This window comes from Eschrichtius robustus, chromosome 13 (genome assembly GCF_028021215.1).
Source record: "Eschrichtius robustus isolate mEscRob2 chromosome 13, mEscRob2.pri, whole genome shotgun sequence".
NCBI classification, from domain to species: Eukaryota; Metazoa; Chordata; class Mammalia; order Artiodactyla; family Eschrichtiidae; genus Eschrichtius; species Eschrichtius robustus.
In genome coordinates this window covers 41,521,656-41,547,842 of record NC_090836.1, presented here as the reverse complement: position 1 = coordinate 41,547,842, position 26,187 = coordinate 41,521,656, and the positions used below count along the sequence as shown (strand labels likewise).

The following is a 26,187-nucleotide window of genomic DNA, read 5'->3' as shown; positions in this document are numbered from 1 at the left end:
CTCTCAAAGTGCTGTTCAGCAATAAGTCTTCATCATTTGGAAGCTCAAAGGTAGCCCCACAGGAAGGAGCAGAACAGTGAGCCCTTTAGATACAAATGGAAGGTACCAGGGTTCTTGAGGATACTGAAGTTCAAGTTTTAGCCTTCTATTACACTAAGTATCTAAGCAGTAATGAAGGGAATACAGAACTAGGGGGGTATATCTACTAAGAGGCAACTGCAGAATACTGGGAAAAAAGGAGGCTTTGGAGTCAGAAAGACCAAGTTCAAATCCCAGTTACACCACTTACTATTGTAGGTCCTTGTACAAGATACTTAATCTGTTTGAACTGTTTCCTCATCTATTAAAAATAAATAAATAAAGTCTATTTTGTAGGATCCTTGTGACACCAAATAAACTAATCTTTGTAAAGTATCTGTTAATGCTTAGCACTTACAGGAGGCTCAGTCTGGATTGGTTCCCTTCCCTGTGTTGCTTGAGGACATTGAAATTTACTCTCCACCGTCAAGATGGCCCCTTCCCTACTAAGAATAGGTAACTTATCTCCTGGACAGATCAAATCCACAAACATTGTTTCAAGTGTTCACTGGGAGAACTGCACTGGGTTAAGAACTGGTGTTGGAATGAAAGGGGTGAATTAGAAGCCAAATACAGGTTTCCAACTCTCTAAGGGGAGAGGAAAGGAGAAAACACATAAATGGTGGTAGAGTTAAACAACACAAAAGATTTAAATAACACCTCAAGGTAATGAATGGTCCGCGATGGTGCATATATGTCTAACTGGTCACTGAACTATACAACTGGATGTTGCTTCGGGAGTTTAGAAAAGGGGGAAATCCCTTCAAGAAAAGATGGAAGAAAAGATATTTGGGTTGAGGCTTGGAAGTACATAGGATTTGGACAAAGGGAGATTTGGTAAGTTTATTATTATTATTATTATTATTATTATTATTATTATTATTATTATTATTATTATTTACTTATTCAGATTGATTTCAATCTATTTTGTTAACCAGATTGTCTTTTTAAAAATTTAATTTTATTTTTTTATACAGCAGGTTCTTATTAGTTATCTATTTTATACATGTCAATCCCAATCTCCCAATTCATCCCACCACCACCACACCACCACCATCCCCCCTTGGTGTCCATATGTTTGTTCTCTACATCTGTGTCTCTATTTCTGCCTTGCAAACCGGTTCATCTGTACTGTTTTTCTAGATTCCACATATATGCGTTAATATGCAATATTTGTTTTTCTATTTCCGACTTACTGCACTCTGTATGACGGTCTCTAGGTCCATCCACATCTCTACAAATGACCCAATTTTGTTCCTTTTTATGGCTGAGTAATATTTCATTGTATATATATGTACTACATCTTTATCCGTTCATCTGTTGATGGGCATTTAGGTTGCTTCCATGACCTGGCTATTGTAAATAGTGCTGCAGTGAACATTGGGGTGCAGGTATCTTTTTGAATTATGGTTTTCTCTGGGTATATGCCCAGTAGTGGGATTGCTGGATCATATGGTAATTCTATTTTTAGTTTTTTAAGGAACCTCCATACTGTTCTCCATAGTGGCTGTATCAATTTACATTCCCACCAACAGTGCAAGAGGGTTCCCTTTTCTCCACACCCTCTCCAGCATTTGTTGTTTGTAGATTTTCTGATGATGCCCATTCTAACTGGTGTGAGGTGATACCTCCCTGTAGTTTTGATTTGCATTTCTCTAATAATTAGTGATGTTGAGCAGCTTTTCATGTGCTTCTTGGCCATCTGTATGTCTTCTTTGGAGAAATGTCTATTTAGGTCTTCTGCCCATTTTTTGATTGGGTTGTTTGTTTTTTTAGTATTGAGCTGCATGAGCTGTTTATATATTTTGGAGATTAATCCTTTGTCCGTTGATTCGTTTGCAAATATTTTCTCCCATTCTGCGGGTTGTCTTTTTGTCTTGTTTATAGTTTCCTTTGCTGTGCAAAAGCTTTGAAGTTTCATTAGGTCCCATTTGTTTATTTTTGTTTTTATTTCCATTACTCTAGGAGGTGGATCAAAAAAGATCTTGCTGTGATTTATGTCAAAGAGTGTTCTTCCTATGTTTTCCTCTAAGAGTTTTATAGTGTCCAGTCTTACATTTAGGTCTTTAATCCATTTTGAGTTTATTTTTGTGTATGGTGTTAGGGAGTGTTCTAATTTCATTCTTTTACATGTAGCTGTCCAGTTTTCCCAGCACCAATTATTGAAGAGACTGTCTTTTCTCCATCGTATATCCTTGCCTCCTTTGTCATAGGTTAGTTGACCATAGGTGTGTGGGTTTATCTCTGGGCTTTCTATCCTGTTCCATTGATCTATATTTCTGTTTTTGTGCCAGTACCATATTGTCTTGATTACTGTAGCTTTGTAGTATAGTCTGAAGTCAGGGAGTCTGATTCCTCCAGCTCCATTTTTTTCCCTCAAGATTGCTTTTGCTATTCGGAGTCTTTTGTGTCTCCATACAAATTTTAAGATTTTTTTGTTCTAGTTCTGTAAAAAATGCCATTTGATAGGGATTGCATTGAATTTGTAGATTGCTTTGGGAAGTATAGTCATTTTCACAATATTTATTCTTCCAATCCAAGAACATGGTATATCTCTCCATCTGTTTCTGTCATCTTTGATTTCTTTCAACAGGGTCTTATAGTTTTCTGAGTACAGGTCTTTTACCTCCTTAGGTAGGTTTATTCCTAGGTATTTTATTCTTTTTGTTGCAGTGGTGAATGGGATTGTTTCCTTAATTTCTCTTTCTGATCTTTCGTTATTAGTGTATAGGAATGCAAGAGATTTCTGTGCATTAATTTTGTATCCTGCAACTGTACGAGATTTGGTAAGTTTAAAAAGAGAATGTGTAGTGTCTTTTTGCATAGTGTTCTGAGTGGTAATTTAGTAAACAAAAGCTTTCACCAATTCTAAACATAGGCAATGGAAAAAAGTTATTGTGCTTCCAATGGATTTGTAAACAAGGACTCAAGGACCTGTGGGCAAATAAATCAGATTGCTGCTGGGCTCAAAACTACTTTCTCAAGGGAAGTCTTCTAGATTCTTTCTCTCAGTTCTGAGCTCAAGTTTGTCTTATACTATGAGGTTTCCGGTTTATTTGTTTATTGATATTTTGCCTCTTAAAGTTCACTTCAGTTGTACATTCTGGATGATGATAAGTCTTTAAGCAGAGTTTATGTTAGCCAACTGTTGAAAGAATCAGATGTAATAGTCTGTGACTTGGGTGAGGTCACAGCACTTTGTAAACTGTAAAGGACTGTGAGCATTAGATTCATAGATTTGGAAGTAATCTTAAGGGTCTTCTAGTTTTGCAAATGAGATCAAGCATAGCCCAGGATGACAGTGCTAGAACCAGAACTCAGCTCTTCTGATAATTAGCAATGCCTGCCATCTTTCTCACTACATTTACCAATATTTGAGCGCCTACATGAATTAGGCATGGGGCTAAGAGCTAAGGAAATAACCACATTCAAAACAAATATGATTATTTCCCTTTAGGAGCCTATACGGGGGAAACAAACAAATGCAAACAAATTAAATTATGGCAACTTGTGATAAATGAAATTACAAAAATAGGTTGCTTTAGATAACGCAGTGGGGTAACATTTAAGCTCAAACCTGAAGGAGACCAGAGCCAACCAAAAGTGCATTGGGAAGAAGCAGGGGAAGGGGAGAGCTCTTCCAGGCAGAGGAAACAGCAAGTGCAGAGCCCTGGGGAAGGAAAGAGTTTCGCAGGGTCCACCAGGAACTGACCAAAGGTCAGGGTGAAGATGATGCCAAGTTGAAGCAGTAGAGAGGTGCTAGCTCACAGGTCACAAACTCAAATGCACAGCTGGGCTGACAAGGGCATGTTTGTTCAAATTTATTAAAGATTCTGTGAGCCAAACAAAACACAGCATGTCTAATGCAGCCCAGAGGCCACCATTTTGTAATCCCTGAGGGCCTTTTTTTTTTTTTAACATCTTTATTGGACTATAATTGCTTTACAATGGTGTGTTAGTTTCTGCTTTATAACCAAGTGAATCAGTTATACATATACATATGTTCCCATATCTCTTCCCTCTTGCATCTCCCTCCCTCCCACCCTCCCTATCCCACCCCTCTAGGTGGTCACAAAGCACAGAGCTGATCTCCCTGTGCTATGCGGCTGCTTCCCACTAGCTATCTATTTTACATTTGGTACTGTATATGTGTCCATGCCACTCTCTCACTTTGTCACATCTTACCCTTCCCCCTCCCCATATCTTCAAATCCATTCTCTAGTAGGTGTGTGTCTTTATTCGTGTCTTGCCACTAGGTTCTTCATGACCTTTTTTTTTTTTCCCTTAGATTCCATATATATGTGTTAGCATACTGTATTTGTTTTTCTCTTTCTGACTTACTTCACCCTGTATGACAGACTCTAACTCCATCCACCTCATTACAAATACCTCCATTTCATTTCTTTTTATGGCTGAGTAATATTCCATTGTATATATGTGCCACGTCTTCTTTATCCATTCATCCGATGATGGACATTTAGGTTGCTTCCATGTCCTGGCTATTGTAAATAGAGCTGCAATGAACATTGGGGTACATGACTCTTTTTGAATTATGGTTTTCTCAGGGTATATGCCCAGTAGTGGGATTGCTGGGTCGTATGGTAGTTCTATTTTTAGTTTTTTAAGGAACCTCCATACTGTTCTCCATAGTGGCTGTATCAATTTACATTCCCACCAACAGTGCAAGAGTATTCCCTTTTCTCCACACCCTCTCCAGCATTTATTGTTTCTAGATTTTTTGATGATGGCCATTCTGACCGGTGTGAGATGATATCTCATTGTAGTTTTGATTTGCATTTCTCTAATGATTAATGATGTTGAGCATTCTTTCATCTGTTTGTTGGCAATCTGTATATCTTCTTTGGAGAAATGTCTATTTAGGTCTTCTGCCCATTTTTGGATTGGGTTGTTCGTTTTTTTGTTATTGAGCTGCATGAGCTGCTTGTAAATTTTGGAGATTAATCCTTTGTCAGTTGGTTCATTTGCAAAGAGGCTTGTGGAATCTTAGTTCCCAGACCAGGGATTGAATCTGGGCCCTCGGCAGTGAAAGTGCCGAGTTCTAACCACTGGATGGCCAGGGAATTCCCAGGGCTTGGTATTCTTACTTTAAGGCAGGTGAATTTCTAAGTGCAAATGGATTGCTTTTGAGGGATTTTGAGCAGGGACAGATCTGATTTGTGTTTTAACAAGATCGTTAAAGTACTTTGGCTTGAGATAAAGATAAGAGTTAAGCACCAGGGTCACGGGATAGGCCCAAGCCACCTCCCTGTGCTCTCCTTTCCTTCCCTGCAACAGAGCCAAGGACCCAGCCAGCTATCTTCCCTTTCTATCTCTGCCCACTCTCCCCACTGGATTCTCTTCACTCCAAGCTTCACTGCTAAAAGGGAAATCAGCTATTCACGTCCTCTCATTATCTTGCTACTACCAAAGACATATATATATATGTATACATATATACATACACATGTGTAGTATATTATATATAACATACACACAAATACAAATATGTATGTATATACAAGTATATGCTTTTTATTTCCCAAGGTTCTACTTCAAATCACTGGGGAAACAGAATAGAGATAAAAGTACATGCCCTGTTTCAAGAGTACAGAATTCATTTGTTCATTCTGGCCCCTGACTCTTGCTCAGATAGTAACGGGACACAGTCTAGTCCTTTAGAATTGCGCTCTTATTCTTCAGTGGGGGGCTTTGCAAAACTCAGCCCTTCTTTTAAGTTTCCCTGTACTGCTCCCTCCACCTTAGAGGAAGGGTTTAACTTCATGAAGGTGGGACTTCCCAAACAGTACATGTATCAAGGTCACAGGAAGGTAACTTGCATCCCTTGTGACAACCTCTCACCATTTTCTAATCTCTAAAATGCTAATCATAATACCTTTCCCTGGGTAAAATGAGATAAAATCTATAAAGTGAGTGGCACTTGGTAGGTGGTCAGCTAACGTTTGACTCAGCCCATGATCCCCTGTGGGCATTTCCTCACAAAGTTTCAGATGGATATTTCTGTAGTTTCTTATCCACTTTTCTTTGGTATTTGTTCTAGCATACACTAGGGCTCCCACAAAAGTGACTGGGTGAAAACTCCGTGGCGGCAGTGGGTTCCTCACCCCACAATAAACACTTTCAGAAAATGCTACTACGCAATGGAATATTACTCAGCCATAAAAAGGAACGAAATTGGGTCATTTGTAGAGACGTGGATGGATCTAGAGACTGTCATACAGAGTGAAGTAAGTCAGAAAGAGAAAAACAAATATCCTGTATTAACGCATATATGTGGAACGTAGAAAAATGGTACAGATGAACCGGTTTTCAGGGCAGAAATAAAGACACAGATGTAGAGAACAAACGTATGGACACCAAGGGGGGAAAGCGGGAGGGGATGGTGGTGGTGGTGGTGGTATGAATTGGGAGATTGGGATTGACATATATACACTAATATGTATAAAGTAGATAACTAATAAGAACCTGCTGTATAAAAAAATAAATTAAATTTAAAAAAAAAAGAAAATGCTACTACGGGCCTTGTGTTACTGAGCAGTGGTACCTTTCGGAACCCTATGGTGCTGTCACATCCCACCTGGATGGCCTGATCCAAAGGGCTTATTTAACCAAGGTCACACTCGTTGCTTATCAACTACGGGAGGTGAAAAAGTCAGTTGCTTAGTTTTAGAACGAGCACCGGTAAGCCCCAAAGATCCCGCCTCTTTCCACGGGGCGAGCCTATCAGCGTTCCTCTAGTGAAGAGCGGCAGCTCCTTAGGAGCCAATGAGTTCCGCTCTCTGGAATGATCCCGCCCATCCGTTGTGTTGTCACTCTGACTCTAGTAAAATAGAACCGGGACTTGCGCTTCCTCTTAGCGTGCCTATCGGCGGGTGTCTGCGTTGAAACTCTACGGAAGCCTGACCTTAAAGGGGAGGGAGCAGCGGGGGGCCGGGGCCCTTTAAAACGAGGCCCGCGGGTGCCTGCCCCTTTAAGGGAAGGGCGTCCAGACGACAGAATCTGAGCCCCAGATTACTCTAAGTCTCCGTCACAGGCTGCAAAAAAAGGCTCCTTCGCTGGGTCCGGGTGCTTGGCGGCGGCGGTTTCATCCCCGCTGGTCCTCCCCGGGCCCGGAGACACCCGCGCCCCAGTCATGCTGAGCAGAGTATGGAAGCAGCTGACTACGAAGTGCTATCCGTGCGAGAGCAGTTATTCCACGAGAGGGTCCGCGAGTGCATTGTGAGTGCGGGACCCGGGCAGGAAGGGTAGGACCAAGTGGGGAACGGGAGTCGCGGTAGAGGGAGAGTCCGGGTCGGAGTGAGACCACCTGCGCTCAGAGCGCCGGCAGACCCTGCTTGGTCCAGGGGCGAACGACGAAGGGCCCCGGTCCGACCAGTGCTCGGGCTGGCGAATCCCTAGATCGGGTCAGCTGGGTAGCTGCGCGATAAACAAAGCCGATCGGTTTCCGTTCTTACCACTCTACACGCCCCTCCCCCCTCCTGTCCCCCACTCCCACCCGTGTTCGGAGTGCAGGTCTTCGTGTGTCTGGGAGTCTGGTGAACCTGCCGGTTTTAGTCAGATGGTCGGAGAGGGATGAGTTTGGCTGGGGGAAGGCTTATTTGCACTTACCCCTCAAACCCAAATAATGTTTGATGAAGGGGAGACGAACAGTGGACTTTGCTGGGTTTCCCACTTTAGAAGAAAGTACTCTTGCTGAGGTGGATTCTACTGTGTAGAGATGGAGAACAACTAAAATTTCCCCTTCTTTTCCTCCCCCTTATTGGTATTTGTTAGAAATCCTGCAAGCCGAGTTTCCTAGCTTCCCAGCCATTCAGGGATTTCCTGTGAGTGGTTTTCCCTGGTGCTACAGAGGGCACCTGGCTGCTTTCCTTACAGCCTCACTGCCACCTAGAGTAACAGCTGAAACTGCCACACAGCAAGGGACTCCTTGCTTCTGGGCCAGGGGCACCCAGTGGAGTTTAGGGGATTGCATCTTTCTCAGGCCTGCTCTGAACTCTTCATCTCTCTCCTTTCTCCTCTGTCTCCTCCCTTGGAGCTCCCCAGGGTAGCCCTCACCCCCAAATACTAAAGGGAAAGGGAAAGGTTTAGAAGAATAGAAGTTAGTGAGTGGAGAACCCACTGATGGGGTCATCCTTCATTTTTCTCAGACTTGGCTCTAGTCTGCCCTGGGCAGCCTCAGATTGGAGGAGGGCTAAAGTGAGCCACGGCATAACTAGGTCTGCCCTTATCTGTGATGACTGAAAAGTAGGGAGTGTATCTGTCCATGTGTAGAACTCCAGATCTGCTTTCAGGAAGCTTTCCTTGTGTGTTTCTTAGTGGAGAGTTCCACATGGCAGGGTTGGGCATATCATGGAGGCACACCCAGGCCTTGAGACAGTGTAGAGCCAGAGACCCACATTCCTAGAGAACAGGGAGGGATGAGACCTTGGACAGAGAAGCAGCCTCCTGGCTGTCACCCCCATGCTTTAGTCCCATTAGTTGAGGACATCGGTGCTGGCCAAGGGCAGCCTGAAGGCTTCCAGTACCTCTCCCACCTGGCTCCAATCCCCTGCTCTAGAAAATGACCTAGACTCTGCTGGAACTGCATGGAACTGCGTGGAACTCCAGTCTGACCTTTTGAGCCCTCCCACCTTCCTGCTTATTAAGCAAGCCCAGGGCAGAGCACTAGGCAGTAAAAATCTTGCAGTTACAATCTGAGTGGCTCATTCTACCCTACTTCCCTGATATTAAAAGCTACAGTTTTGTCCTGGACCCTTGGTTCTTCTGGGGTCTATGGCTTCTCTCTTTGCATAGATAGCTGTGTGCAGATTCCCTGTAGGGTCAGCTCCTCTTGGGGACTGGAGCACCTATGAGACTGATTCTGCCTTCTTTTTTTTTTTTTTTTTTTAATATATTTATTTTTGGCTCCGTTGGGTCTTCGTTGCTGTGTGCGGGCTTTCTCTAGTTGCGGCGAGCGGGGGCTACTCTTTGTTGCGGTGCGCGGGCTTCTCATTGTGGTGGCTGCTTTTGTTGCGGAGCACGGGCTCTAGATGCGCGGGCTTCAGTAGTTGTGGCACGTGGGCTCAGTAGTTGTGGCTCCCAGACTCTAGAGTGCAGGCTCAGTAGTTGTGGTGCACAGGCTTAGTTGCTCTGTGGCATGTGGGATCTTCCTGGAGCAGGGCTCAAACTCGTGTCTCCTGCATTGGCAGGCGGATTCTTAACCACTGCGCCACCAGGGAAGTCCCTGATCCTGCCTACTTCAAACACAATAAAATCTCAAGATTCTCTGGCCCTGGTTGTGGAGCCAAGCTGTCCAGTGGCTCCTCCCCTGGGCAACAGCAGCTTACTTGCGGTAGAGTAGCGATGCATGCATGTGTAGAATAACCTGGCCAAGTCCTGCCATAACTGTCCATTGGAGGACTAGTCACCCAGGGGCATGGGACAGACCCTTTGAGGCCTACCCTGCAGTTGGAAATCACCTTAGGTAGGAACCAGGGATTGATAGCTTTTAAAGGGGCTGATGCCAGCTCTAGAAACTTTATAGATGTGGGGCCCCAATTAAAACCTACTATTGGGCTTCCCTGGTGGCGCAGTGGTTGAGAATCTGCCTGCCGATGCAGGGGACACAGGTTCGAGCCCTGGTCTGGGAAGATCCCACATGCCACGGAGAAACTAGGCCCGTGAGCCACAACTACTGAGCCTGCGCGTCTGGAACCTGTGCTCCACAACAAGAGAGGCCGCGATAGTGAGAGGCCTGCGCACCGCGATGAAGAGTGGCCCCCGCTTGTCGCAACTAGAGAAAACCCTCGCACAGAAACGAAGACCCAACACAGCCAAAAATAAATAAATCAAATAATTTTTTTAAAAAAACCTACTATTAAGGACAGGGCATCAAAGAGGCTCTAGTTTGGCCCAGAGCAGACCTGATCCTTCAGGGCCCCTGAATAAACAGAGTAGAAGCTCTGAGTTGGACTAGGAACATGATTCCTACTTATTTTCTCCTAGAGCTTGGATCAAGGTGGGAGTGGAGGAAGAGGGGGGTGGAGCACCAGGACAATGCAGACATCCCCTTCTTCCCCTCAAACCTGCTTCCTTTTCCAATAATGTGCTAGAAGTAAATTCCCTCTGGTTCTGTGGCCTGTTTCAGGTGTGTGGATATGTGCATCTCTAGGAGTCTTCTCTGACAATTTACCAACCAGGGTTCAGTTGGAACTATTTTTTTCCTAGGAAAAAACCCTTGTAGAGCTGGGCATGGTGCTGTTTTCCCAAGTGCATGGGACAGCCCCTGTCTGATGCTTCTTATAGGCCCCTGAGGCCTTGAATAGAAGGAAGTACTGGGGAGAAAGATGGAACCCCTGGAAGTATGGAGCCTAGTTTTGGGAAAGTGTCCCTGTGGAAGAGAGAGGCCACTGGGGCTGTGAAACGCGTGGGGCTTAGAGCTTCTCATCTCTCTCGCACTCTGCCACAGATTTCAACACTTCTGTTTGCGACACTCTACATCCTCTGCCACATCGCCCTGACCCACTTCAAGAAGCCTGCTGAGTTCACCACAGGTACCTGTGACTTCTCACCCTTCTGCCTGCCCTCTGCCAGTGTTCCCGTTGCCATGGCACCAGCCTCAAGGGAAGAGGCCTATGGTGCCTGCTGGGAAAGGAGAGGTGGCTGTTCTGGAGCCTCTGCCTCTTCTGCCTCCCCCGCTCCACAGGCAGAGACAAGGTGGTAGAGTGGAAAGTCTAGATGGAAGTCCCTCAACTAACAGAGCCACAGGGCAAGTAATGTAACTCTTATGACTCTCAGTTTCATCCTCTACAAAATGAGCCTAACAGTCTCTACCCAGTCCACTGTCATTGTGTAGACCAAATATGATGGCTAATGTGAAAGCTCTCTGTGAACCTAAAGCAGGCAACTGCAGGGTGAATGTTATCATGGGCACAAGCTCTGTCATCTCCTCTCCTAGTGCTCCTATACCCAGGACCAGAGACCGCCCTGACCACTGGGGCCCCAGGACCTGGTGATGGTGACCTTTCTCTTGGTAGAGCGTTCAGATTAAAGCTTTCTGTAGGCATTGTGTGGTTAAGGAGAGGGACACACTTACCCCAGTTCCTAGCTCCAGCCCGTCCAGATCTTCCTGTCCTGGCCTGAACCTTTCCTCCCCTCCAGACGGCTTTATGCGCCCTCAGCCAAGAAGGCAGCTAGTCCTCAGTGTGATTTCCCTGGGGACTTTCTCCATGATTCTCCCCTCCCCCCCTGCCCCCCCCCCCACTGCCATTTCCCTTTGCTATACCTAGCTACTGATGTAACTAACCTCACAGACCAGTCATTCATTGTATTTGCGGCTTACAGAGAGGAACCTATGATGGAGGAGAGCTGGGGAAGGAGGGAAGTGGGGGAATTTCTGGTCCATACTCTCTCCACCTGGGACCACTGATTTTTAAGCTGCCACCCTGGCCAGAGAATAGCTTGTGGGGTTCATAGTGTGAGCTCTCCCAGGGCCTCCTGTCCAGCTCTGCCTCAGTGGGCCCAGGCCCTTCTTTCAGGAGGCAGGTGGGAGCAGGAGAGCACACTGCAACACAGATGGCTCCCAGAGCTGCACACTGATGGCCTGCCTCTTCCCCACGCCTCTGTCCTTTGTAGCGGATGATGAAGATGCTACAGTCAACAAGATTGCGTAAGTGTCGTTGCCTCAGCACCTGGCACTAGTAGCCTTTAGAAGCTGGGATCTAGTGAGGCCCCTGGAGCTGGGGGAGAGTAAGGTGTCAGAAGAGAGAGTTTCTGCTTCCGCCCCATTTCTGGCTTCTTCTGGCTTTACGCTATCCTGGGGATGCTTGGAAAAGCTGCTGTTCCTGTCTCCCTGGTTAGGCCGGGAGCTTCAAGCAGCCTCTTGCCCAGGAACTCTGAAGCCTCTTCTGCGGGCCTGAGTCACCAGAAGTGGCTCCAGCTTGAGTTCACTTCCCAGCAGCCACTGGAGAGGGAGTGGGGTGGGGATACAGACTGATGGAAACAGCAGGGGATGGGAAGGTGGAACCCCCAAAGGCGGGGCGTGCTTAGTTCTGAGAGGATGGCCCTTACTCTAGGCTGTTATTATTCACTAGCACCTAAAGAGAAGAATATAGAGATGACCCCTCTGATTCAACAGGCCACAGATTAAAAGGCAACCCCCGCCCTCACCTCGCATGGACCAACTAGATAACTGTCCCTTCTTTTCAGCTGATGCAGCCCAGGGCACAGGCCTTGGCTATGGAGCTGGGTTTCAACTCCCCTTGTCCCCCCTTTACCTTAGTACCTTCACATAGGGCATAGCCATATGGGGTGACCCTGCTCTGTCCAGGCTGAAGAAGGCAAGCTCAGAAATCCACTTCCCTGAGTTGAGCAGAGAAGTCAGGCCCCTTAACTTGGCATCATGCCTGGCACACCCTATAGGCAAGTGCGGGAGGACCACATTCCTGGGGGCAGTCTGGGCAAGTGACATGGCAGGTGACCAGTTTCCCATAAATGCCTGAGGTGTTCCCATCCCACATGCCAAGGCTTTCCTGGAGGTAAGGGCTAGGGTGGGGAGGCAGTGGGTAGAGCCCCAGCTAGACAGCTCTTTCCTTAGGTCTGTCACTGCTACAGCTGGTTCTAGGAGAAGTCACAAGTGCTTGTGGGGACGAATGGGGCTTCTTGGGCCCAGGGAAGTGAGTGTCTGAGCTAATCAGAGGCACTACCCCTTCTCTGCCCAGGCTCGAGCTGTGTACCTTCACCCTGGCAGTCGCCCTGGGTGCTGTCCTGCTCCTGCCCTTCTCCATCATCAGCAACGAGGTGCTGCTCTCACTGCCTCGGAACTACTACATCCAGTGGCTCAACGGCTCCCTCATCCATGGTACATCGATCCTGGTTGCAGCTGAGGGTGGGGATAGGGAGCAGATAGGGTAGGGCAGACACAGACAGCCTGGGGCTAATCAGTCATAGAGCACCCCATCCCTCCCGCCTTCCCTGCCACGTGGTCAGTCCCCAGTGGGTTGGGGTCCCCCCTGAATGACCATCTCTGCTTCTCCTTTTTCGCTCTAGGCCTCTGGAACCTCGTTTTCCTCTTCTCCAACTTGTCCCTTATCTTCCTCATGCCCTTTGCATATTTCTTCACTGAGTCTGAGGGCTTCGCTGGCTCCAAAAAGGTGAGTGGGGGAATGTATCAATCAATCTGTGCAGACAGGAGACAGAAGTCCACTGAGATGGTTCAACTGAAGAGATTTTAATGAAGAGACTATTTGCAGAGGTTTAATCAGCATTAAGGAGCTTGAGGCACTATTGACAACAGGAAGTCATTACCACCCCTAAGCCAAAGGAAGAAATAATTTCTGGAACCCACTGATAGTGGAAGCTGGGGAAGTGTGGCCACCCAGGAGAGGAACTAGTGTCAAAGGTGCCCAAGGTGGGAGGAAACACAAAAAAATACCCTGGACTCTTTCTCTTCCTACCTTCCACTCTCCTGCCAGCCCTTCCCGTTGGGCAAGGTGAACAGGAAACCAGAGGGCAAAGAGCTTATGTGACACAGACCTCGGGGTCAGCCTCCCAGGGCAAGACAAGGATGGAGAAGGGATCTGGGGAGGGGGATTGCAAATGAAGAATATCCAGTAGAGGGAATGATCCCGGACTGTGGGGTAGGAGGACAGAGTGACTTAGGAGAATAAGAGGGAAACGCCCTCCGCTGCCTCCTGAATCCGGTCCTCTCTGGTTCCCTAGCCAAGCTGCCACCTCTGCCGTCTCCTTCCTTCCCCACACTGCCCGCCCCCCCCCCCCCACCTACTGCCTCCTCCTGTAGGGTGTCCTGGCCCGGGTCTACGAGACGGTGGTGATGCTGACGCTTCTCACTCTGCTGGTGCTGGGAATGGTGTGGGTGGCGTCAGCCATCGTGGACAACAATAAGGCCAGCAGGGAGTCCCTCTATGGTGAGAAGGCCAGCTTCCTCCCCACCCTCCAGGCTGGGTGACTCTTCAGCTGGCTGATGTTCCCTTGCCTGGACCAACTGTATCCCTCTAAAGTGGAGAGGTTTGGGACCTTCTCCCTGAGACTGAAGTTTCAAACTGATGGATTTCAGGCCAAATCCAACCTGTACAGGTGTTCCGTTGGGGCCCAGGCAATGATTTAAAAAAATGTGAGTCCATTGAAACGGGGAGATTTGACATTAATATCCAGGTTTCTGGCTTTGCTTGACAAGGTTGAGGATCTGGCCACACTAGGCCCCAGTGACTTGGGCCAAATAGTGGTTGTGCCCTTTAGATAGGGCTTAGGATCTCCAGTTTGCTATGGTCTCTGCCACTCCCTCTTCTGCTGGCCAGCTTTCCTCATTTACATTACTTTCCTAACCCCTATAGGCTTTTGTGTCGTGCCTTTGCCTAGACTCTGAGGCCTGTCATCCCCCAGTAAGCAGGAGGAGAGAGACAGGCTGATGTACTTGTTTTTACCCTTAGACTTCTGGGAGTACTACCTCCCCTACCTCTACTCCTGCATCTCCTTCCTCGGGGTCCTGCTGCTCCTGGGTGAGTGTTCAGGACCTGGGAGGGAATGGGTAAGGTCCTCAGGCCAGAGCAACCAGGGTGGAAGACGGAATGGAAGGGTGGGTAGGGGAAGCGGTAGAGAGAAGGGTCTGGCAGGTGACTGGCTCCTGTCCCCACAGTGTGCACTCCGCTAGGTCTCGCCCGCATGTTCTCGGTCACTGGGAAGCTGCTGGTCAAGCCCCGGGTATGTAGTGCTCCTTGTCCTTTGATCCTGCAGGGCGGGCTTCCTGCAAAGCTGGAGCCAAACAATGAAGCAACCCTACAGTTGTGCAGCACACACCTTGCAGAGGGCCACAGCCTTTGCTGGCCCCTGTATCCTTGACCCTCATCACCTGGAGCTGGTCACCAGACATACAAAGCAGAACACAAGGCAGTTGGGAGGGACTGGATAAAGTGGCTGGCCACAGGGTGGTGACTGAGGGTAGGGGAAGGAATAGGACAAAGGAGCCCTGAGATGAGCAGGGTTCTCCTGGGGCCTTTGGGATCAGGGAGCCTCTGACAGTCCATCCCTCGCTTTCCCCCGCCCACAGCTGCTGGAGGACCTGGAGGAGCAGCTGCACTGCTCAGCCTTTGAGGAGGCAGCTTTGACCCGCAGGATTTGCAGTGAGACGCAGCTCTTCCCAGTTGGGATGGTGAGCGTGGCTTGGGCAGGGCCTGTGCAGGACTTGGGCCAGCACCGTCTTCTCTGCCCTCAGATCCCACTTCCTGCTGGCTGCCCTTGGACATGGAACTGCTGCACAGACAGGTCCTAGCTCTGCAGACACAGAGGGTCCTGCTGGGTATGTGGGTTGGTAGGCACTGGGATGCCTGCTTTCCCCAAGGAGAATAGCGCCTCATCCTAGGCCCTTGCTAACTGCTTCCCATCCCTGCACAGAGAAGCGGCGGAAGGCTTCAGCCTGGCAGCGGAACCTGGGCTACCCGCTGGCCATGCTGTGCTTGCTGGTACTGACGGTACGGATACCAGCCTTGGTTGGGGTGGGAGGTAGTAGGCCCTCGAGTACCTTAGGCCTTCTCAGGGAGCAGGGAGGAGATGCAAGGACCTGGTTATCATCAGTAATAGTAGTTGCCTCTCAACGAGTATCTACTTTGTGTCCCGCCTTGTGCTGAGCACATCAGTTCCCATTTTGTAGATGACGAAACTGAGAAGTTAAGGAGTTTGCCCAAGGCCACGCAGGGCCTAAGCAGTTATGCAGGTTTGCTCTGGGGTGAAAATAAGGGTCGAAATCCAGTCCATCCCCCCATTTGCTACATCCTGGACTTGGGAGTAAGTCTTATTTGTCTGGAGGAAGAGGTATATTTTTCTATTTGGCCTTTTTGCAATCCTTCCATCTGGAGAGGGTGCATCTTATAATACCCTCAAAGGTGCTCTGTTGCTAGCATCAGCCTTCAGGAGGTCCCACACAGCTAACTGGAAACTGAAAATGTTGGACCAGAGCGTCTGCTCTGAACGTTCAACTCTGGATACAACCGTGGGCTGGGACAGGGATGGGAGTCCATGACCTTGCCTCACACAGGGTCTGTCTGTGCTCACTGTGGCCATCCACATCCTGGAGCTGCTCATCGATGAGGCTGCCATGCCCCGGGGCATGCAGGTACTGGGCTGCCCTCTCACCGTATCTTTTGGGGAGGGCCTAAGAAAGGCCGGGTGAGGGGGCAGAGGCTGAGGCCAGAGGGTAGGCTGGGTGCAGGTGGCATTGATGGTGGTGGGGCGTGCTGCCCAGTGACATTGCTCCGTCTCTCAGGGTGCCTCCCTGGGCCAGGTCTCCTTCTCCAAGCTGGGCTCCTTTGGTGCCGTCGTTCAGGTCGTACTCATCTTGTATCTTTCTGGAAACCCACCTTTGCCTCTCTTCACCAAACCTGTCTCCTCTGGGTTGCTGGGCAGAGCTACAGTGGGAGTGATAGGGAAGGGGGCAAGACTTGGCTACCCCGGGGTTCAGAAAGAAGGAAAAGACTTGATTTGAAAGGAGCGCTGGGGGAGAGAGGTCTGTTCCCTTTGAGATGAGGCATTAATCCTTGGGAGCAGACCAGTTCTTCCCTAACCCAGTGACAGTTACCTGATGGTTTCCTCGGTCGTGGGATTCTACAGCTCTCCACTCTTCTGGGGACTGCGGCCCAGATGGCATGACACAGCCATGACGCAGGTAACTGGCCTGGGGGGGGCGTGCCTGGGCGCTCGGTGCTGGCAGCTCTGCTACCCTGACCTGCCCTTTCCTTACTCCCACTCAGATAATTGGGAACTGTGTCTGTCTCCTGGTCCTAAGCTCAGCGCTTCCTGTCTTCTCTCGAACCCTGGGTGAGTAGCAAAAGGAGGTAAGAGAATTGGCTTTTTTTGAGTACCTACTGGTACTAAGCAGACACTTTATATTCATGCTCTCTCTAATTCCCACAACAAACCTATGAGGAAGGGTTATCTCCATTATACAGATGGAGAAACAGAGGTTCTATAAAATGCTCTGCTGAGCTTCAGAGTAGTGTTGGTTCAAAGCTCATACTTTTTCCATTTGCTACAGCCTCCCCTACTTACTTCCATTTTTTTTTTGGTGGAGAAGCACCACTTCCCCCCAAATCTTTTGCAGTGGATCATCTGATAAACAGTTCTTTCTTTTTCTGTGGCATGAGGGATCAACCCTCGCCCCCTGCAGTGGAAGCACGGAGTCTTAACCGCTGCACCGACAGGGAAGTCCCAACATTCTCATTTAAAACACAAAAAACAGGGACTTCACCGGCGGTCCAGCGGTTAAGACTCCGCACTTCCACGTCAGGGGGTGTGGGTTCCGTCCCTGGTCAGGGAAGTAAGATCCTGGCTTGCCGCGCTGCGTGGCCAAACTAAGATTAAAAAAAAAAAAAAGAAAAAAAATGAGAAACAGAAAAGCTAATTGATTTACCCAGAGTTATACAGCTAGTTTGAAGCAAAGCCAAGTCAGGCTAGAACCTCTGTCTCCTGAACCCCAGTCCAGTGCTTTTTCTACACGCTGGGCATCAAATAACATGCTCAATTCTTCTCCCATCTTTAGCTATGATCTAGCATTACCTGGTGAAAATGTTCAAAAGTGTAACTGGTTCACCCAAGGTAGCAGGGGAGTTGCATAGGTTCCCCACCTCCCCGCCATCATCATCCATATACTGTACATGATTTAGTATTTAAATCAGTTCTACTTGATTCTTAAGTTCATATTCTCTCTACTCTACCATTTGTACTTATGCCATGGCGATTTAGGAAACTTGGCCTCTGGGTCCACCTAAAGTTAGTTCCTTTAGGTTGGATGCTGGTAGGAATATTTTTTAAGTGGGGGTGGCAGGGCTCCAGAATTTAAATTTATGATGATTATATTATTATTGTTAGGGGCTCGGTAAGTGTTGGAATAGTGCCTGGCACATATAGTGCTTTATGTGTGTTGTCTCATTTAATTCTCACAGTCCCATTATTTTCTCTACTTTATAGTTGAAGAAACTGAGGCACAGATGTTTAAGGAGTTTGCCCCAGATCACACAGTTAGATAGGGTGGAGTTCGGATATGAACCAAAGCAGCCATGATCAGAGTCAGAGCTCTTAGCCTCCGCACTGCTCTGTCTACTGAAAAAAACATTTGGTGACCTGCTTGTTGGCTCCTGGCCCAGGAACAAGTAGCAGGCCCAGCATGCTCCTCAGGACTCCTGGAGCCAGAGGGGACCCCCCATGGGAGGAGAAGATGCCAAACTCTGGAAGCGAAGTTAAAGCAAGCCTAGCTGCTGACACTTTCTTCAACAGCCCTGAACTGTCCCTGAGACAGAGCTTGGGAGACAGGAATAACTAATGAATAGAAGCCAACCTATCAGTTGCAGTGTTGAGATGTGGCCACCAGGAGGCAGCAGAAAGCTGGGCTCTGAGCCAGGGAAGGGTTGGGGAGCCTACGTCCCATCCTGGCCTTTGTACTTCAGGGCTCACTCGTTTGGACCTTCTGGGTGACTTTGGACGCTTCAACTGGCTGGGCAATTTCTACATCGTGTTCCTCTACAACGCAGCCTTCGCGGGCCTCACCACTCTCTGTTTGGTGAAAACCTTCACCGCAGCTGTGCGGGCAGAGCTGATCCGGGCCTTTGGTGAGAGGGAGTGGGGGTGAGGCTGGTAGGGTGGTTGTGGGGTGGAGCCCTCTGGAACAGTTGTCATCCCAACAGGGGAGATGGCATGCTGTCTGCTTTGTTTGCAGCATACCTCATCCACCCATTCTGTGGCTTGGTTGTCTTATCCCTGAGGACTGAACCCATACCCCGCTTTTGACAGCCCACCCTGCCTCTTCCGCAGGGCTGGACAGACTGCCGTTGCCAGTCTCCGGTTTCCCCCGGGCATCTAGGAAGACCCAGCACCAGTGACCTCCAGCTGGGGGTGGGAGAGAGAAAACTGGACACTGCCATCTGCTGCCCAGGCCTGGAGGGGTGCCCAGGGGTGGGTGGACCTCAGGACCTGGAATCTGAAAGGGTGGGTGGAATAGGGGAGCTGAGCTGTCTGCACTGTTGCATCATCTGAGCCAGAGTTTGGGACCAGGCCCCCCTGCTTTTCCAGATTTAACTGTGGGCCCCAGCGTGAGGTGGGGCTGGGTGACTGGGCCTGGCTCCTGGTCCCAAATTCGTTTACACATCAATCTGCCTCACTGCTGTTCCGGGCCATGCCCATAGCCATGTTTACATGATTTTATGTGCAATAGGGTGGGGTGGGGGCAGGGGAGGGACTGATCTGGGGGCAGACTTGGGAGGCAGATTGTCTCCCTTGCCTCTGGCCCAGCAGAGCCTAAGCCCTGTGCTATCCTGGAAGAGCTATGGACCACTGGAGAGACGGGGGCATAGGGAGGAAGAGACCACAACCATCAGCAATAAAGTTGATCCCAGGGTTTGCTTTGGTTTTTTAAAGGGCCTGTCTCTGTGTCTGTTTGAACAGCTTTGCTCCCACCAGTCCTGAGTCTACAGAGAGAAACAGAGGGGTCCTTCCAACCATCCTTTCCCTTCCCCTCCATCCGCATCCTCAGTGACCTTTGGGGACTTGGGTCTGGTGTTAGACCATACAATTAGGCAGTGGGAAGCTCCTCCTCCCTTAGCCTTCCTTAGAGCTGGCTGGTCACCTGACTTTTCCCTATGCCCAGGCCTTATTTCTGTGCCTTGGTTACTGGGGGTAGGTGGGCATCAGTGTAGGAATGGGATAACATCCCCCTATATAATATCCCCTTCCCCCCTACACCAGCCCTTTTCTCCTTGACCTACCTATTGGATGTAGAGTAAAAGAAGTGGCTGCCTGACAAGGGTTTATGATTCTCAGAGAAGAACCTAACTCCATCTTTCCCGAGGCTATCAGTGCCTTGAATACTCCGCAAGCCCCCCTGCTATGTTGGGGGTAGAGGCAAAGTTTCCGCTCATGGTTATGTAGATTGTACATTGCACAACTTCTAGGGGCACCATTCACCTCACAGTCACTTATGTATAGTTACTATGACTTTTCTTGCAAATGGCAATCAGGTGGCTTGAGGAAGGGCTGCTTTTTTCTAATGTACACAAAGTTACTGTGAATGCTAGCCATGGAGCTGAGTGAGGAGTGAGTATGGAATACAAAGAAAAAAAAAGAGTGTAGTTGCCACAAATACTTGCTGAGCACCCTACTATAGGCCAGGTGCTCAGCTAAGATTGTGTTCAAGTTTGTGCTTAAGCACTGCTTTGTGTAGTAAGGGTGACATAATTTTAATACCATACCACAATGGATGGCAGTTAATTACTGGTTCTCAAGGAAACATAGAGGTCCAGTGTCAGGACATCAGGGAAGGTTTCTTAGAGAAAGATTTCTAAATGATAGTAGATTAATGGGTGAAGTGTTGTTGCAGGCTCAAAGCCTCTGAGATGAGACCCGAATGGCTCCAGGGGGTGCAGAGGAGAAAGATAAAGAGGTGACTAGATGGAGGGTAAAGGGAAGAGATCATTAGCCTGTTAGAGACTATGACTTTAAGTACCCACTGCCCTCCAGCAGTTTCCAATCCACAAGTTGGGTGTTTGGCAAGGATAAGAGAGGGGACAAAAGTTTGAAGTCCTAAACCAGACTATAGCTATGAAGCTCTGTTCCTGATTCTGGGGAAGCTCCCAGCAGAAGACTGCAAAGCTACCAGGGAAAATGGTCCCCTGGTATCCAGCCCTTCCAGTCTTGGTTACTGCTAAGGAGGAGAGATGGAAGTGGGGGAGGTTGGGGGAGGACCACAGAAGGGAGGCTCTGGTTGTGTGCCCAAAGGGCTTGGCTGGCCTTGGGCAGAAATTGGATCCCATAGCTCCTAGGTGATAGCGGGGGACATGGCCTGCTAGGGTAGGCTTGGGGAGAGCAAAGATCCAATTCGAGTATCAGAGGAGGGTGGTTTGGTGCCACACATAGGCTTAGAGGTAGAGGGATGCTTATCCAGGCAGCCAAGGACTGTACAGCTGTTAGAATTTCCTAGGCAGGTGCCTGCCTGGTTTCCAGGGTGGAAACGAAGTGGACCAGCGGTGGCCGACTAGAGCCCCCGCCCCGGTGGTAGGGGGCGGGACGGTCCTGGGAGAAGGGCGGGGGGCGGGGCCAGGGGCCACTTAAGGCGGAGCCCCGGCGTTCTGGCAGAGCCGGAGCCTGACGGCAGAGCCCGGCAGGGTTGGCACTTACCCACGACCCCCCTTCCCTGCTATGATGGCCGGTCAGTAGCAGGTTCCAGACCCCCCGGAGGTATGTAGGCAGAGCTAGCGGCAGCCAGGTGTGCTGAGACACAACAGCTCTAGGGCACTCTGGGGGCAGCTCTGCCTGCTGCGCTCTCTGGTGCAGGGGGAGATGCCCAACTGACGAGCGAGCTGGTGAAGACAAGAACGTTCCCTTTTGGCCCGAGTCCGCTGCATCCATGGCGCTGCCGGCCAGTCTGGTGCCCCTGTGCTGCTTGGCACTTCTGGCGCTGCCGGCCCAGAGCTGTGGGCCGGGCCGGGGGCCGGTTGGCCGGCGCCGCTACGTGCGCAAGCAGCTCGTGCCGCTGCTCTACAAGCAATTTGTGCCCAGCGTGCCCGAGCGGACCCTGGGCGCCAGTGGGCCGGCCGAGGGGAGGGTGACAAGAGGCTCTGAGCGCTTCCGGGACCTGGTGCCTAACTACAACCCCGACATCATCTTCAAGGATGAGGAGAACAGTGGTGCAGACCGCTTGATGACCGAGGTAAGGAAGGCCTCTCCCCACCTGCTCGAGGGCACCGCCAATTTCTCTGCTCTCCTCCGGCAGCTGGCGGAGGGGACGGGGGATGGCGTGAGCTAGACTTCATCTATAGAGACCTTGATCTCAAGGACCTACCTACACTCCTCACCCCTCACTCACCCCCACCACCACCAAAACACACACACTCACACACACACACCTCTGCTGGCTGTACTGAGTGATCAGGAGGGATCCAGGGAGAGGCTGCATGGGGAGGGGGAGAAGGGACTAGTGAGAGTGAAGCTGGGAGAGACAGGGAGGGCGGGGAAAGGAGGATGGCGGCAGGCGAGACGGGAAATGGCTGAGGCGTGGACCGGGGGTCAGCTACCGAGCCAGGCAGGAAGGGCTGGGGTGAGCTGGGGGCCAGGAGCTGGCTAGGCAGCAGACAGAAAGCTCTACCCTTAGCCTGGCTCCTGACCTGATTGTGTTAAAGCTCTGTGGGCTCAAGAGACTGAAGGGGCTGGGAAAGGGGTGACCAAGGGTCAGGTCATCAGGCCATCTACCTGAGGAGGGGCTGGGCAAGAACTGTCTTTGGTGCGGGGGAGGCATCCCAGAACCAGGTAAAGCTATTCTAGAGTCTAAACGACTGTCCTGAAGTGAAAAGTGATCTTTGTTGGGAAGAACAGATGGGCCCACCTGAGAATCATAGGGTTCCTGTGTCCCTCAAACTCAGCGTAGCTCAGGGACTTTCCTTGGAATTAAAGGGTTAAAATGAATTCAGCTACCATGTATTAAGCATCTGCTGCAAACCAGAACCTAACCAACCTAGGGTGAGGTGTGAAGGACCACCTCTGCTCTGTGATCTCAAATGTCAGAGCTGGAAGGAAACTTGGAGGTCACATTCTTCCACCACCACCCCCCCTCCGATTTTTACATCTGAGAGCTGGGCCCCAGGAGGAAAAGTGATTTAATCAAAATCTTGAAACTAATTAGTGGCATGCCTGGGACTAGAATTCAGGACTCCTGATTCTAAGTCCTATACACTTTCCATTACACCACCTAATTGTGTATGGAGTGGGGAGGTGGGGGGGAGAGGGAGGGGTACGGATTTCCTCTGATTAACTGCCATAGTTTTCCAGGTTACTTTGTTAGGAAAACCTGTCCAGGGGAGAAAGAATTCCTTCTTGCTCTTGCCCTGAAGCATTCCTCCTATCCAGAGATTGGGAAGGGGATACTCTTTCCCTCCTGGCCAGGGATGGAATATCCTGACCCTTTCCTCTGGTTTCCACCTGCAGCAGAGGGGGCAGAACAAGGGATAGGCCCAGGAGAGGCTCTGACAGGCCTGGGAACCCCCCTCGGTCCTGCTTATCTCCCACACCCTGGCTGCAAAAGGCCTCCATTGAGTTGGCTCTGCACTGGGCTGCTGCCCCCGCAGGTCAAGGCCTCAGGGCCTCCTTAGGGGACAAAACGACAAAAAGTTGGAAGGAGTTACCACTTTTCCTGTCTTCCCCCTCCCCTCCTCTCCAACCCTGCGGAGGTGTAGAAGACTCGGGAAGAAGGGCAGGGGGGAAACGTCCCTCTGGCAGTTAGGAGAAAACCAAGTCCGAGGAGAGGTCAGAGCGGGGAGAAGAAAAGGAAGCTGTCCTCTCTGTGCCTCCTCCCGCGAGGTCCGTGCTGTGGTGCGCGCCAAGGTCTCCGGCTCCCAGACTGGAGCGGCCGAGATAACCGTGGTCTCACTCCCCCGGCGCAGGCTTCCAGCCGCTGCTGCTTTTCCTCCTCTCCACTCCCACCCTGCAGGGGGCCCCCCAGATCCGCGCAAGGGCTGCTCGCGTTATTCTCAGGTGTTACTCCCACGCCTTTCTGCGCTGCCTCCGGAGCAGAGACGGAGAGATGGGGGGCTCTCAGGGCTGGCGGAGCCTGAGCTGGAACTGGGAGGGCTGGCCGCGCTGGGGGAGGGGACCCGGCGGGCCGGAGCAGGGATGGGGGGCGCGGCTTTCTGCCCTTTCCTCTCCCTGAGCCGGGGCGGCTGAAAAGCGCCTTTGTGGATGGAGCTGCTGAGTCCGCTTCTCCCGGCGCGTCCCCGGCCTCGGCCCGGGATTCTCGCTCGGTTAAGTCATCCGGGAGAATGGCCATTGTACTTCGCGCAGCCCCCGCCACCCCAACCCTTTTTCCAGCAGCCTAGATCCCGCACGGCGCCGCTTGGGCACCTCTGTGGGGGGCACTCGCACCACGAAAGGGTTAATGCTAGGGGCTGAAAGGAGGAGGAGGAAGGAAGGAAGGAAGCGATGCCCGGTGCCAGGGAAGGCAACGAAACAAAAGATGAATCAGGCTGAGGGAGGGCAGCCGGGGCTTGGGGCGGGGTCCAGGCCAAAACAGGGGCTCCTCTCGCGGAGCCGGGCTGCTCAACCCCTCCCTGACCAAGCTTACACCCGCTCTTTCCACTCTTGCCCTCTCCCAGGTTGAACTGAGGTCCCAGAACAACTAGGGATGAGGGGCGGAAATTAAAAGTGGGGGAAAGAACTAGGTTTGGGCGCTCCCTCTTGATCTCAGGGGTGACCCCACAGTTCGCCAACGACGCTCTGGAGAGCATAGATTAGCGACTACACCCATTCAGATTCTCACTTCCTCAGGACACTCAAAATCTGGGAGGGACTGGAGGGGTGTCGGGAGAACGAAGAATTAACCCGCCCGTCCAGGTCGCTTTAGCCCCCATGCTGGTGGTAGTGGTACCGAGGAGACTGACTCCTTTATTCCCCGCCAGCGTTGTAAAGAGCGCGTGAACGCGCTGGCCATTGCGGTGATGAACATGTGGCCCGGAGTGCGCCTACGGGTGACCGAGGGCTGGGACGAGGACGGCCACCACGCTCAGGACTCACTTCACTACGAAGGACGTGCCCTGGATATCACCACGTCCGACCGCGACCGCAATAAGTATGGGTTGCTGGCGCGCCTGGCAGTGGAAGCCGGCTTCGACTGGGTCTATTACGAGTCCCGAAACCACGTCCACGTGTCTGTCAAAGCCGGTACAGTATGGGGTGGGTGGTGAGGTCCCTCCGGGAAACTGAGGGTGCACAGCCCTGTTGCGACTCTAGGGGACACCACGCGGGCGTTAGTGTTGTAAACCCCCCTTCCATTTCTGCCCAGGTTAGGACCAGATTCGTTGGAACTTGCATGTTGTTCCGGGACTGGTGAGGTCTGCGCTGGGCTTGACCCACGTCTTTGACAATCTGTACTAACATTCTAGAACTGGTCTCCATTCAATCCTCTCTCTGCTTGTCCCCTCCAGATAACTCACTGGCGGTCAGGGCAGGCGGCTGCTTTCCGGGAAATGCCACCGTGCGCCTGCGGAGCGGCGAGCGGAAGGGGCTGCGGGAACTGCACCGCGGTGACTGGGTGCTGGCGGCAGACGCGGCAGGCCGGGTGGTGCCCACGCCCGTGCTGCTCTTCCTGGACCGGGACTTGCAGCGCCGGGCCTCTTTCGTGGCTGTGGAGACCGAGCGGCCCCCGCGCAAGCTGTTGCTCACTCCCTGGCACCTGGTGTTCGCCGCTCGAGGGCCCGCGCCCGAGCCAAGCGACTTTGCACCGGTGTTCGCGCGCCGGCTGCGCGCTGGGGACTCGGTGCTGGCGCCAGGCGGGGACGCCCTTCGGCCTGCGCGCGTGGCCCGAGTGGCGCGGGAGGAAGCCGTGGGTGTGTTCGCACCGCTCACAGCGCACGGGACGCTGCTGGTCAATGATGTCCTGGCCTCGTGCTACGCGGTTCTGGAGAGTCACCAGTGGGCGCACCGCGCCTTTGCTCCTCTGCGCCTGCTGCACGCGCTGGGGGCGCTGCTTCCGGGCGGGGCCGTCCAGCCAACTGGCATGCATTGGTACTCTCGGTTCCTCTATCGCTTGGCGGAGGAGCTGCTGGACTGAGCGCTCCAGGCATAGAAACCTCGTGGCATCCGCCTAAACGGGAGTGTGCGGGCTGAGATCTGGGGGTGTGGGCAGCAGACGATGCTGATTGGGAGGGAGGGAGGGATAGGGAGAAAAATGGATGTGATGGTTTAGGGGCAACCTCTAACTGAGAGGATGGGTCCTAGGTAGGTGGGGTTGATGATGGGTACTCGTCGACGAGGACTATTTCTCCTCTTCTTCCCCAGTGCCTCAGCCCCACCCGATTATTTTATTTTATTTTCTATTTATAAATTGTAATATAATGATCTGCTTGCCCCGCCTGGCAAGATGAGGGGCTGGGGCACGACGTTAACAGTTATCTGACAGGGGAGCCAATCTGACATCTGACATTTTCCTACAAGCGGGCTAATAAAAGGAAGGCTTCCAGGAGCTTATTGGGAAAGATCTCTATTCAGATGGTGATTTACCTCCAGATTGGGGGAAGGGGGTATGGAGAAAGGGAACCATATTTTACTTCCCATTCCCCTCTCCTTCCC

General features: G+C 50.8%; 2 protein-coding genes across 3 annotated transcripts; both read left to right on the top strand.

Annotated features, from left to right (window-relative positions):
- Nucleotides 1-6,977: 6,977 nt before the first annotated feature.
- On the top strand, nt 6,978-19,493 carry LMBR1L (limb development membrane protein 1 like). 2 transcript variants are annotated; one of them, XM_068560949.1, is made up of 17 exons: nt 6,978-7,314; nt 10,544-10,628; nt 11,710-11,743; nt 12,795-12,934; nt 13,123-13,226; nt 13,874-14,000; nt 14,523-14,591; nt 14,729-14,793; nt 15,140-15,212; nt 15,305-15,388; nt 15,484-15,560; nt 16,124-16,201; nt 16,352-16,425; nt 16,660-16,750; nt 16,836-16,902; nt 18,528-18,689; nt 18,797-18,881. In XM_068560949.1, exons 1-17 carry the CDS (start codon nt 7,243-7,245, stop codon nt 18,865-18,867), a joined length of 1,473 nt encoding a protein of 490 aa, XP_068417050.1. In that variant the 5' UTR covers nt 6,978-7,242; the 3' UTR covers nt 18,868-18,881. The 2 variants fall into 2 exon arrangements, with proteins under 2 accessions (XP_068417050.1, XP_068417051.1); XM_068560950.1 differs by lacking the exon at nt 18,797-18,881 and adding an exon at nt 18,892-19,493 and having other exon boundaries at nt 6,980-7,314.
- A 1,985-nt stretch (nt 19,494-21,478) lies between these two features.
- Nucleotides 21,479-25,669, top strand: DHH (desert hedgehog signaling molecule). Its single transcript, XM_068561941.1, has 3 exons — nt 21,479-21,781; nt 24,519-24,780; nt 25,044-25,669. The coding sequence occupies exons 1-3, from the start codon at nt 21,479-21,481 to the stop codon at nt 25,667-25,669; spliced, it is 1,191 nt and encodes a 396-aa protein (XP_068418042.1).
- Nucleotides 25,670-26,187: the final 518 nt, after the last annotated feature.